This window comes from Nannospalax galili, unplaced genomic scaffold (assembly GCF_000622305.1).
Source record: "Nannospalax galili isolate Female #2095 unplaced genomic scaffold, S.galili_v1.0 scaffold109, whole genome shotgun sequence".
Classification (NCBI taxonomy): Eukaryota; Metazoa; Chordata; class Mammalia; order Rodentia; family Spalacidae; genus Nannospalax; species Nannospalax galili.
Window position 1 is genome coordinate 1254268 of NW_008360315.1, and position 13313 is coordinate 1267580.

Consider the following 13313-nt stretch of genomic DNA (forward strand, 5'->3'; position numbering starts at 1 on the left):
CAACCGCTGAGCCATCTCTCCAGCCCTGGTCCATTTGAACTTAGTACTTCACTAAATACATTTTTCTACCCACGATCTGACTGGAATACATTTTAAATGCATAAACACATTCATGAATAAAGCACCTTCATCCAACCAAGTTTTAACAAATTGTTACCCAACTTAAACTTGCTTGTTAACTACTTGATGGAATTTCTGTGTACCCTTTCAAGCATGTATGTAGAATGTTTAAGGAAATGGGATGCTGTAAGATAATGTGGGAGATGTCTTTTTAAACTATTCTATAATGATCTAAGGCCCTCATGCTAGCTCAACATTAACCTCGCATACTTAATAGCATTCTACCCAAAATACCACCATCATAACTCTTGTAATGATGTGATGATTCTCCCAGTGTGCTGACCTCAGCTCCACGTTCTAGAGTTTGACAAACTCATAGCTAGTCCGTACCAATACTAAAACCTCATCTCCCAATTTCAAGTATCCTACTCACTAAACATTATCCCCCACCTTTCCATCTCTTCCTCTAGTACCAACATTTTCCCAGCCTGACTGTATTGTGTTAATCACCATTCTCATTCTATCCATTCCATTCTTCATCATCCAGCCTTTAGGTTCACTTCCCATCATTATAATCATGTTTCCATCATCAACTCATGTAGTTATGATAGGACCCTAAACCAAAAACCCTGTCATGCAGGGTACCCAGGGGTCCTAATGCTTTGTCATCTGTTGCCAAACTTCCAGCATGTCCTCCCCATCCTCAGCTGAAGAAAATAGCAGTCAGAAGAACTTGATACAAGAGTCTACCAGCTGCACACTTTACTCTGCCTTTCTAATTTCTATAACTTTTATGTCCTTTGTATCTAAGATTTCATCCTCTCTTACCTACACAAAGACTTCACCAACAATTTTCCCTCTCAAATAGTCCCATTAAGTAGCAAAAGAAACTATAATATCCTGCATATTAAAACCCGATCTCAGACTATCTTCTCTCAAACATTTACATCAGTAACAAGAAAAGATTTAATGTCCTGTGTCTTAAAACACTCAAATTCCTTTTCTGAAAACCTCATAGAGTCAGAACTACTGCCCATCTTTGTCAAGCCTATTCCTATTACCCTACAGCTGTACATCATCCCACTGAGCCAGCTCTCACCCATCATCAGTGCTGTTCACAGTGGCCAGCTTTTAGCCCCCACAAGTACCTGACAGCTGATGTGATGACTCCTTGAAACTCTTCCCTTAGTTTTAGCAGCACCTCTGCACACCCCACCTCGCTGGCAGGTCTGTTTTGCTGGCTCTCACCTCATTCATTGATACTTCTGCCTCCTCTCTGGCCACAAGTAAATCCATGTAATCTCATCCTGTTTCTGGAATAGGCCTCCCCTGTTTAGCTCAGGCTGGACCTTTCGCTTGAACTTGACTCTCATATATACTAGTGCCTACTTGACATCCCCACTTGTAATTTTAAAAGGTATTAAAACTTAATGCTGGGCTGGTGAGATGGCTCAGTAGGTAGGGAGATACTTGCATTCAGGGTCAAACTCAGTTTGATCCCTGGATCCCACAGGGTGGAAGGAAAGAACAAACCCCCTCTAACATCCATGTATATGCCATGGCATGTGCAAGCCTACAGTCACACAAACAAAAATAAATGAAATTCAGAACTTAATGTCCACACTGTTAGATCACACTGATCTTTTCTTCCTGTTCTTTCCCAGCCCACGACATTGTATTTGGTCATTATTCACACCAAAAACCTTGTAAACATCCATCCTTGAGTTCGAATTTGCACTCCTTCCTCACTCATCCATTAGCAAATCCTGTCTCACCTTCACTGTCTCTGGTGGCCTCAAACTACTCTGATGTCACCTGGATTATCCAAAGAGCCTTCTAACCAGTCCTCCAGGTTCTGCCTCTGCCCCCTCGCAATTTGCTCCTAACAATGGAGTCAGATACTAAGTCAAACTATGACACTTTCACTGGCTTCCCACCTTATTTAGAATAATAGTGAAACTTCTACACCCCTGCCTCTTATCCCGTTGCCTCCTCCCCTTTCCAACAGCCACTGATCGGCTCTGGTGTCTTCTTGAACCTGGCAGGAATAGTCTACCTCTCCAAAGTTAATGTGTTTTTGTTTTCTTGACCATTCTTCTCACAAAAAGCCATTCCCCACTCTTTAGGATTTTGCTCACGCTGCCTTATCCCTGAGGCCTCTCCCTGACCACCCTTTATGAAAGGAAGGTACATCCATGCAAACACGTACAAGCCCTCACTGTTTTTCTCCATCAGAAAACTGGAATGAGAACCTTTGCCTGATTTTGTACATGTACTACAAGATGTCACAGTTCTCTTAGTTCTCTGAAGTGACACCACAGTCTGATCCACTGTAGATTTTTCTTTTTCCTAAAGAACATGGAAGAGCTGAATACGGTGACACATATCTTTAATCCCAGCACTGGGGGCCAGTAGGGGGTGGTTATGCAAGTGGATCTCTTGAGTTTGAGGCCTAGTCTACATATCAACTTCCAAAACAGCCAGGGCTACACAGATAGACCCTGTCTCAAAAAATAAAAACAAAAAGAACAAAGACTGTTGCCTAACACAGTAAAATTTAATGAATAGTTAAGTGAAAAAAATAAATGATAAGATTTCTCTTGGCCCTGTAATGTTTTCCTTTTAAATGTTTAGTATGAAAAGATTAAAAATTTCCTCCCACTGAGCAGGACTTGAGTCCAATTAGACTAGTGATTACCCCCAAGATAAAAGTGCCACTACTGCACCAAAAAGAGTTTGCTGAAAAATCATGTGGGGTACGTAAAGGTAATCATGTACACATGGTGAAAGACCCTAGAGAAAAACCTACTGTCACTTCCCTAGACAAATATAATTTCTTAATGTAGTCTACTTATCTTTATAGACAAAATGCCTCACCGCTTCTCAAAGAAGCTTCTTTTTGGAACAGATAGAGATAACTATAAAGATCACAACTGGTCAAATGTAGAGAATAAATGCAGTGCCCAGCTCTGACATATCCACAATACAGACCCACACCCAAGGCTCAGGGAACACCTCAGAAGAGGGGGTGTAAAGAATGCCAGAGGGACAAAACACCTGCTGCTGGTTAATTTATTCTAGACATGATAGGGACGCTGTACCAATAAAATCTCCACAGTCTAATGAGATCTGCATAAATGACAAAACCAACTGATATGCCAAGGCAGATAGGGGAAATGTCACGGGGTCCCACGTCAAGATGAAGAGCTACAGGCACTCAATGGATGCTGAGGAAGAATCAGTTTTCTCCAGGGACTAGCTCCCTGAGAGCTTATCTATACACAGGGACATATAAGCAACACTAAATGGACTCAGTGCATTACACACACACACACAGACACACACACACACACACACACACACACTCTCACACCCCTATGTTTGAATGGATGTATATGTAACAATAATCCAAGAGGAGGACAAGTAATTGAGAGGGAGTGGAGGGATATGGAGGACTTCGTTGGGGACTGGGAAGGATGGAAATAATGCAAAGACAATACTCATGCATGAAGTTTTCCAAAAAAAATATTAAAATGTTTTTGAAAGATTAAATTTTCAAATGTGTTTCCAAGTTAATCTTTTTAAAGCATGCACATCATTTAAGCTATTTTCATACATAAAATTTTTCTTCTAAAAAAAAAAGGTCACAGTTTTGAAACTGAGGAGGAATCATCTTGTGCTGACACTTGGGGGCCCTAGCCTGTAGCCAGCAGCACGTACGTACTGCTGAGTCCAGCATCGCCTCCTCCTCCCCACTCTTTGTTCACAAAGCAGAGGCACGGATGTACACACCATCCTCTTGAGGAACAGCTGTTTGCACCATCCTTTTCAGGCTGCATGTGCAGGGCACATTGGCCTACGCTGCACAGTGCAGCAGTATAGAGGGAAGGTTGTTGTTACAGGTGTAATTAAAGGCCAAACCACAAGTTGTCATAGAGATTTTAATAGATTTTCTGATTAAGTCATCACAGTAATCATTTTTACTGTAATGATATGCAGCTTTACTACACTAGTATAAATAAAAACAGATAAATACAGCTCTAGGTAACATCACAGATTAACAAACTAAGCATTCTTCATGAATCAAAACTGAAAACAATTAAGAGATGCTGACACCCTTGCCTATTCTCATTGTACCTTCTCATAAAGGTACTCAAACAAGGCGCTACGCTTTTTATGTAGGTCAGTGAGTTTGCCAATTAGCTAGGCACATGTATTTATTTCATGGTCTCTACTATCTTGTTTCATTCAAAAGCAAACTTTAATGTATGAAAGGAAATAAAATAGATGGTAGTAACAAAGAAAACCTCTGACTGCATTAAAAATACGGCACATTTCTTGTATTCAGCAGTAAGACATATCAGAGAGAGAAATATAACAAAGAAAATGTACGCTTTAATATCCACCTGAAATGCCAGTCTCTGAAGCAAGAAGGACCATGAAAAAGCAGAATCTGAATTAAGAGGAAATGTGGAAAATAAAATTCACATTCAATTTCATGTCTGAAACTGCAAGAAACTGGTTTCTCCTCTGAAGGCTTGGGATCAGAAGCCGTACATTTCCCATCAGCCATGCTGAGGAGTTGTAGCCCAGGGGTGTGCCTCACACACTGCCAGTATGTTGAAAGCTGTTAAGAACCACCACTTAAAAATGAACTCACTGTGGATAGCCAAAGGAACAATGAAGGGGCTATGAAAAAAACAAAACATGAAATCTGCCAAAGAAGTAACAAGACAAAAACACTAATTTTTGGCAGATAGCTCAGCTGAGAAATTCTAACATTTTGGTCAACTTTGAATCACTCTAATATGGCTTCATGATCTTTTAAGTCTTTGAGATCATACAGATCCGATGTAATCTTACAAATATATTAAGAACTAAGAAGTGAAGAGTTACTTTCAGAATGTAAAAATGGCTCATGGCCAGTTGTTTCACAAAATGTCTTCTCTGCAAAAATTCATTTGCCTATCAAAAATGCATAATCACAGGACATTTGGGCCAGTGCACTGGGTAAACTGCCTTTGCCAGTAGTGAATTAAGACTATGATTAAAACAGATGTTTCCAAAAACAGTTCCAAACACTACAGTACCTTTTAACTCATCCTGCAAAAATGTGCACCACTGCTATTCAAACCATCATCAACATTTCAGGTATGGTTGTGAGCTAACCAGTGAGTCAGAGGTTATGATCAGATTACATTTTAATGGCTACCTTTACAATCTTCTTTTCTTTGTTGATTCTTCTAAAAATGGTTAACACTAAGTTTTGGGTTAAATCTACTAGTAGTAAATTTATGGTATTTTCAACCTTCCAGTTTGTGGGTCAGATAGAGATGGGAGGGCATATTCCAGGGGATGGCAGTGAGAGATCAGAAGAAGGGATCATGTACACACTGATCACAGAGGAGTCACCACCTCTTTTAAATCCTTGCTCCCATTGTAAACTTTGTTCATACCTCTGTATTTGTAAGTCAGAATTAGTCTATAAAAAAAATCACATTAAAAAGGTAAAATTATTTAAGTGCAATATTAACTGATCTGTTTTTTATAAATTTTAATCCATAAAAATATAAATAAGAATGGTAATTTTTTAAGAAAAGAAATATACATTTAGTGCAAGTTATGAATTACATTTCATCTTCAGTGTCAGCAGTGAAACACCTTGAAAGGAAAGAATGATCTAATGTCAAGAAGAAACTCCAGTGTTTAACATGCAATTAATACCAGAGACACAGCTAAACGGAATACATCCTTCTCCTCACTGTCACAACAGCAGTGTTTTTTTTTTTTAATTATGCTGAACAGCACTTCTATATCATAGTAGTAAATTTAGAAATAGAAAATTTGCATAAGACTAGGTCACATTATCCATAAAGTCTGAGAGGAAAAAATAAAACTGTTTAAAGTCAAGTTTCTTGGGGTTTTTTTTTTTGACTCTGAACCACACAGCGCACTGCTAGGGGATTTCATTCATGCCTCAAGATTTTACCTGCTTGGCCAATCTTGGTGTGTGCGCACTTTTCCAAGCCTTTAGTGATGGTACAAACTACATGGTTAATGGCACAAGAAACACTCCCTTCTTGTGATGAAAATTCAGTAAAGTCACAGTACATCTCAATATGAGAAAGGACTGCTTCAAAAGGGTAAACCAATTTAAAGAGGCTTTGTTACAGCTCAGAGGAGAGAGAAGGGGAGGGAGAGGCTGAGGGAGGGTGGGGGAAGGAAATAAAAGCTCTTCTGGAATGTAGAAATGTAATGCTTAGCTATACAATTCATGAGTTAAACAGAACAGTTCTGATATAAAAGGGCAAGACCTTGCAGTCTTAATAGATGGCTCAATTCAAAGAAATCCCTCCAGAAATAGGGACTGATAACGCATTTTTGTGGTGCTGGACTAATAGCCAGGTGCTTGAGGATTCCAGTGTCAGCTCCATGGAGGCTCAAGCCTGCACTCTCAAGACACAGCCTCCATGACTCAGTCAGTGCAGAACACGAGATGATGACAGCTCCAGTTAGACAGAGAAATAGCTTACTCCTTTACTTCTCTCCCTCTTTCCCCTCCCCAAACAATTCCTCCATTTCACCAGCATTATTTGCAAACCAGGTTGCAAAAGCTTCGCTTGTATTTCCTTCCTTTTTTTTTAAAGAAGAAAAAAGTAGACAAGTCCCTCATGTTAAAGAATTGTGCTATTCAACAAACGAACTTCCTCTTCTGCTTCTTCTCTCTCCTCATCTACAGGATTCAGTTGAACATTATTGAAGCGGGGTCTTGGTTTGCCGTCTGGGCCATATGACGGAGGATATCTTTTTTTGTTATGATGCCAAGGAGGCGCCTGAAAGGGATAAACAGAAAAGTGCTATTAAAATAAAAGGGAAAAGGTAGAGAGAAGTTAAAGCTATAGCTGAATCCTTTTTGTTGACAGGACAGATAGCAAAGCAAGCAGCCTGATCTTGCATTTTCAAAAAGTTTTTATTGGTAAAGACAAATTAGCTAGAAACCATCCTTGGATATTAAAAGATACTCAAAGTCATTCAGAGTATGAGGCCCTTCCCACTGAGACTGAGGACTGCATGTCTCATTGAAGCAGAGCTATTTTGATTAATGTATGCCAACAAAAAAGTAACAAAACTGGGAAGATACAAACAACAGATGATTCTGATCCAGTCTGAGAAAGGAAATCCATTCCCATTATCAAGAAGACAATGTTTTAAAACTGCAACGTTTTGTATACCAAAATTAACCAATTTTAAAGAAATAATTTAAGGATTGCTCCATTGTATGCAGAATATTCATGAAAGCACATACTGAGATAAAAATATATATAAAATGGTCAGCACAAAACTTCACTTCCCAAACTTGAGAACTTCAAGAATAAGTCTATAATATAGCCCACATTTCTAGCATAATCATGTTTTTCATTTTTCAATTTTGTGCCCTCCCAAGATACAGTGCTTTTATGAAAGTCTTAAGTGTTAATGCTTACATTAAAAAACAGGTGAGAAATCAAGCAGTGGTCCTAAAGGGTTATTACAGGTGAAGCAGAAAGCAGAATGAATGAGCTGCTACTGTATTTTGGTTAGTAGTTTTTTTAAAAAAAAAAAAGGATGCATGAAACACTTGTGAAATATTAGCATACAACAGGAATACATAATCAATTGTGTACTTAAACAAATGGGGACAGGTTCCACAGAGATATGACAATTGCAGGGCAAAATAATTTGAGGCATTAATTGCTAAAGCCAGACAATTTTTGTTACACATTAAGATCTAAATTTATCTGTAGTCATGACACCACTAAGACATAAAGCCTGGTAAAACAAAAGCTACTTAGGACAGTCTAGAAGCGTCATACAAAAGGGGTACATATACGATCTATGTACAACTCACTAATGAAACGGCAGGACACACATTGTGACCTTGAAAGTATGCAAGGGACAGCAGAAAAAGAACTACTGTTATGACCTAAATATATACACATTGTGCTCCAGTTAGTGTGCCCACCAAAAATTCCATTCCGCTGTCAACATTCCTACTCACTAAGCTCTCTTAGTCACAGGAGCTTAGGTTTATCACAAGATAACACAGGTTACGATGCATAATAAGGATGAAGGGTTGGGGTGATAGGGCAGACATTTTTAACCAGTCAGGAGTCTTCTGAGACCGGTAAAGCCACTAAGGGAGACAGATTTTTCATTTTTAAGCATTTCCAATAAATGTTTCCTCATGCAACTACAAAACTTTTTGCAGTTCTTAAATTGTAGCTAATGATTTTGATGAGTGATGTTTACTTCTGCTTACTTTCTAAGAATGGAATTATAGACAGTATATCTAAATTTATCTCACAGACATCTGATCAGATACAAGGATAACTGGCAGCATGGTGGGACTGCTTTGCTCTCAACAGTTCACAAGTTTCATGCTCCTGACTTCTAAGCTCTAGTGAGGAGATCTGATACGCTAATCACCAAGGGTTCCACGTGCTGCTTTAGTTGCTCGAGATGCTCTAAAATGTTCTTCTTTGTGATGATCCCCAAGACAATCCTGAAACAGATTATTATGCTAATAACTGTGTGAGAAATGAAATTAAATGAGATTCCAATCATAATGATAAAGAATGAGAAAAGAAAAGAAAAACATGAACCATAAGAATGCTTCTTATGAACTTGGGAGAGATAAAAATAAGATGATTTAAAAACTTGCAGAAATTCAACTAGCTTCAAAAGTGACACACTACTATTTCTAATGGTGGGTTATCTCCCTTTTCAAATTAAAAATCAAAATTATAAAAGTTCATTATGAAGATGGCTAAAATGAAAAGTGTAAAAGAAACGACACACAGCTATAAACCTCTGAAATCTGCAGATTTGTTTTCAATGTTCTCTCCTTAGATGAACATATTTTTCTGATGAACGTATTTTTCTAATTTCTGAGATCACAACCTCACAGCTATCATTTAAATACCTCTAACAACGTGATGGTCATAAATTTTCATAAGAATACCTGAAACTAGACTACTTTTAATTAGCAGGCATCTGACTACTCATTTTTAACCGCAGTATGTGGCACTATGAACAGTAAAAGTTTAAAAAAAGTTAAAAAATTTTAAAATTCCAGAAGCCCATTCCAAATGCCTTCAGGTTAGGCATTTCCTTGGTGATATGCTTAAAGTCAACTTTCCTGTTAAGCTGCCTTTGAAATATCTGACTTCTTGAAGAATGTCCCCAAGGGACTTCAAAGCAGTCTGGCCCATACAAGTATGTCCCTTATAAAAAGCAGTAATGATTTGGGGGTGGGGAAGCAGGGAGGGTAAAAAATTAAAAAAGCAGAAACAGGTTCACTCCTTCTGTTTTCTCATTATTTTACTTAAAACAATGTAGTAAAGTTTCCAGCGCACGGGAAAAACCTCCCCCTCCACAAAGCTCAGAGACTGTGTTATAGGAAATGAACTAGACAGACACTTATTCTTTGACTAAATGCTTGAGTTTTAAAAAAATGTTGGGGCAGTGGTAAACACACTCAAAGTATATTATATACACGTAAGAAAATGTTGTTATGAAACCCATGATTCTGTACAATTAATACATGTTAATAAAAAGAAACACATCTTTAAAAAAATTTTCTTAAACCTACCAGTTCAATTGAGTTTATGGTTAGGAAATGTGAAAATCTTGGCAATTAACTAAATACAGTAACTCTTACTACTGTTTTTCTATCCAATTGTGTAGAACAATTGATTTCAGCTGGGAAGCTCGGCCATGCGTGCCTCAGAGGAGAGTTTAGACATTTGCAAAGACCAACTGGCAAATTCAGACACTTACAAAGAAACCTCTAGTTCATAAAGCACAGAACTTTAAAGAGAGGTGAGGGGAAATCACACAGTTACTCTCTTTAATGTAGAAGACTGGTTTCAGAAAATGACACCAGGCTCAGTGTTCTTGTATTAATTTTAGGGTAAAAGGAAAAATCAATGCAAAAATGTGTCTCATGTAAGAATAATATGCTGCTTCTGTGGGGGCTAACAAATAAAGATGTAATGATATAAAAAGGTAGAAAATAGCATTTCCCAAAGTGTGTCCCAAGAAACATTTTCCCCAAGAGTATATCCCACCTCACCCCACCAAAATACACTTGCCCTTTCAAGGCAGCCAGGGAAGCTATAATTGCTACCATCACCAGTCTGGGAACCAAAAATATTGAAATTTTTAAAGCTCTGAGAAGTTCCAAAGTAAATCTCAGCTATATTTAATTCAATATTTTCTAGGCTTATTCAGTCAAAACATTTTTTGAGCAATTTCAACATTTAACTGCCACTGTAATGATATACGGACAGTTCCCAGAACCCCTCTTTTTTCCCCCTTGCACCTATGGTACTAGATTCATTGTCTGTCTTCCCCTAAATACCTGCTTTCCACCCTCAAGGTACTACCACAAGCTGAAAAACCCTGAGAGCACCCAGAACTTTTTGTTTCTCACTAAAAAACACAAAGACTTTTCTCAGTAACTCTAAAAGTAAAACACCCTGCTGCTTCTTTAGAAGTTCACAGAAAATCAAGTTTGAAGAGCCCCCTGCCTCAAATGATCTTTTTTCTTCCCAAATACATATTATTTTCTGTGAAGGACAGAAATAAGAAAAAATGTGATCAGGGCAATGAACTATAATCCCTTAGAAGGACGCTCCTTCACTTTTAATATCCATCAGCAGCACAGATAAAATTTTAAGGAGCTCTCATCCCCCCTAAAAAATAAGTTTTATTCTTTCTTTTAAATATTTTCCTGTCTAACATCTATATTGCCAAAATTCTGTGACTTAATCAGCAAGGTGAAATAAAAAGTTAACCACATAGCAGGGCTTTAATAATAATCACAACTTACAGAATAAATATTTGCTAGTACAGAAAAGAATCTCTGCCAGGCACAGGGAAAAACTCAAGTAAATAATAGCTTATGATAATTCGCCTGAGGTTCTGATTGAGCCACTTAATACTTCAAAGGGCCCAAGGCAAAGCTTTATGAAAAGATACACTATTTAACTAATAATAAGTTTTTAAACAATTTAGTTTGGTACCATTTTTTAAAATTAGACTATAGAAACAAAAACAGTACCATATTTTGTGAAACATTTTCTGTAATAAGTAGCTGTGAGAAAAACTAACTTCAAACTCCTTGCCATTAATTAATAGCTTTATTCTTTTGTTAAGTATTTCTATCATATTCCTAAGGAATATGGTTTAAGTTTCACTTCATTTAAACACTGAATATGGATCTAATGCTCCCACTTTGTTGTTTTGTTTTTTTCTTTTTTTGAGACAGGGTCTCCCTGTAGCTCCAGCTGGCCTGGAACTCACTATGTAGACCAGGCTGACCTTGAACTCACCAGAGATCTGTCTGCTTCTGCCTCCCAAATGCTGGGATTAAAGGCATGCACCACCATGCCTGGCACACTTTGGGGTTTTTTTGTTTTGTTTTCATTTGTAGAAAAGTAAGTATCCATGACACTGCTATTCCTTACCCAATATGGTCTACTGTATTGGCCAAGAAAATGATTTAATATATTAAGAAATCACAAAGAAAGAGACTATTCTATCAGTAAACTGGTGTAAAATAGCAGCAAGAGATTGGGAGCTTAAAGGTGAAAAGAGTTTAAGTACATTATGAAACCCGTTTGCACACTAATCACTACACCTGGGAAGTAGGACCTTGCCACTGAGTTTGCAGAGTTATGTAAGAAAGCATGAAGGTGTTCAGTTGTTTTCTCCCTTTGTTGTTTATTCCTCCTTTCTCTAGAAAGGGTTCATGTGTTCTATTACCCACATGTTGGTACAAAATCTTATAAAAAACAAAACAAAACAAAAAACTTGTGATCCCCTTAAGTGTTCAGTACAATTTATCAACCAGCTTCACACTACTCAGGACAAGCTACCCAGTTTACACACAATCCTAGAACACCCTTTGTTTCCTCTTCCTAGCATTTCTGTTACATGAATTCACATGAAACAATGTTCTTCAGAATTCTAACAAGTTACCCAGCATGGGGGTGCATGCCTATAATCTGAATAGTCAAGAGGTGGAGGCAGGAGGATTACAAGCTTAAAGTCAGCTTGGGCTACACAGTGAGACCTTGTATCAATATCAAAAAATAAATAAAAATTAAAAATAATTCCAACAAGGAAAAGTAATATAATGGAAATAAAGAGGCCTAAACACATGAATGTTCATAAGCCATTAGCAGTTTATGTGTACGACTTGCGTTTCAAGGTGGACCAAAAGAAACAGCATTATCAAAGGAGATTTTTAATGACAAATTTTATCGTGTTATTTTCTTACATGATAAATATTGGTTAAACAAATACATAGCAAAATATCTAGGAACTTAAGAGTTGTACAACACACCTATACCCCAAAATGAAATACAAAAAGAGAATGGTTTTGCAGTGCTCCCTAGAGGTTAGGCCTACCATTTCCACAGGAAAGAAAATACTATAAGCACAACATGCTCTCCATTTGGAAATGCTTCCATATCTCTTCTCCAAAGAGCATCCTTGCCAAATGCTACTTTATGTCTGGGCAAAGAACAGAGAGTTGACATCCTTCTTACTTTCTGGCAAGTGTGAAGCTTAACTGACTGATCCTGCATTTATAACTATAATAAGTCAGATTTTTTCCACTTGAGAGCTGACTCCTACTCTGCCCTAAAAAGATTCCATTAATAAGGATCATAAATTCTGGTAAGTGAATTGATCCCTGTGGTGCCAAACTTACCCATTGTGAGTTACAAGGCACTGCCTGAGACCCAGCTTTCGGAAGATGTCTACCACAATCTCCATCGGGGTATGGTCTGTCACTGTAAAAGGGCTCATGTCAAGGATGCTTCGCAATTTTAGTGGCCGAGGGCTTTCTGCTGGAAGAGATGGGGTATGCTGTGCAAAACACACCCGAGAACTGCCAACGATACCTTCTTGTTTTTTTCTGGCGCTTTCTGAAAAGAGATAGAGAAGACCAAAATTTTTCAATTGTTAGGTTTTACTTTTTATAGGTCACTAGCTTCTGTGGGTTTTTTAAAGAATTTGTACGTGTACACACACACACACACACACACACACACACAAACAGTAGCTTCTGTGGGTTTTTTAAAAAATTGTACACACACACACACACACACACACATACACACAACAGTAGCTTCTGTGGGTTTTTTAAAAAATTGTACACACACACACACACACATACACACAACAGTAGCTTCTGTGGGTTC

The 13313-nt window shown here is 37.9% G+C and overlaps 1 protein-coding gene across 4 annotated transcripts in view; it reads right to left on the reverse strand.

Annotated features, from left to right (window-relative positions):
* Nucleotides 1–3984: 3984 nt before the first annotated feature.
* Clcn3 (chloride voltage-gated channel 3) overlaps nt 3985–13313 on the reverse strand; it is an 85814-nt gene continuing 76485 nt past the window's right edge. For 2 of the 4 annotated variants that reach the window (XM_008824938.3, XM_029559559.1), the window contains 3 exons: nt 12821–13037; nt 8527–8602; nt 3985–6893 (listed from right to left, as the gene is read on the reverse strand). In XM_008824938.3, the coding sequence (XP_008823160.1) occupies nt 6735–6893; nt 8527–8602; nt 12821–13037 (452 nt within the window). In that variant the 3' untranslated portion in view covers nt 3985–6734. The remainder of the gene's footprint in view (nt 6894–8526; nt 8603–12820; nt 13038–13313) is intronic. The other 2 variants (XM_029559560.1, XM_029559561.1) reach the window with 1 other exon arrangement.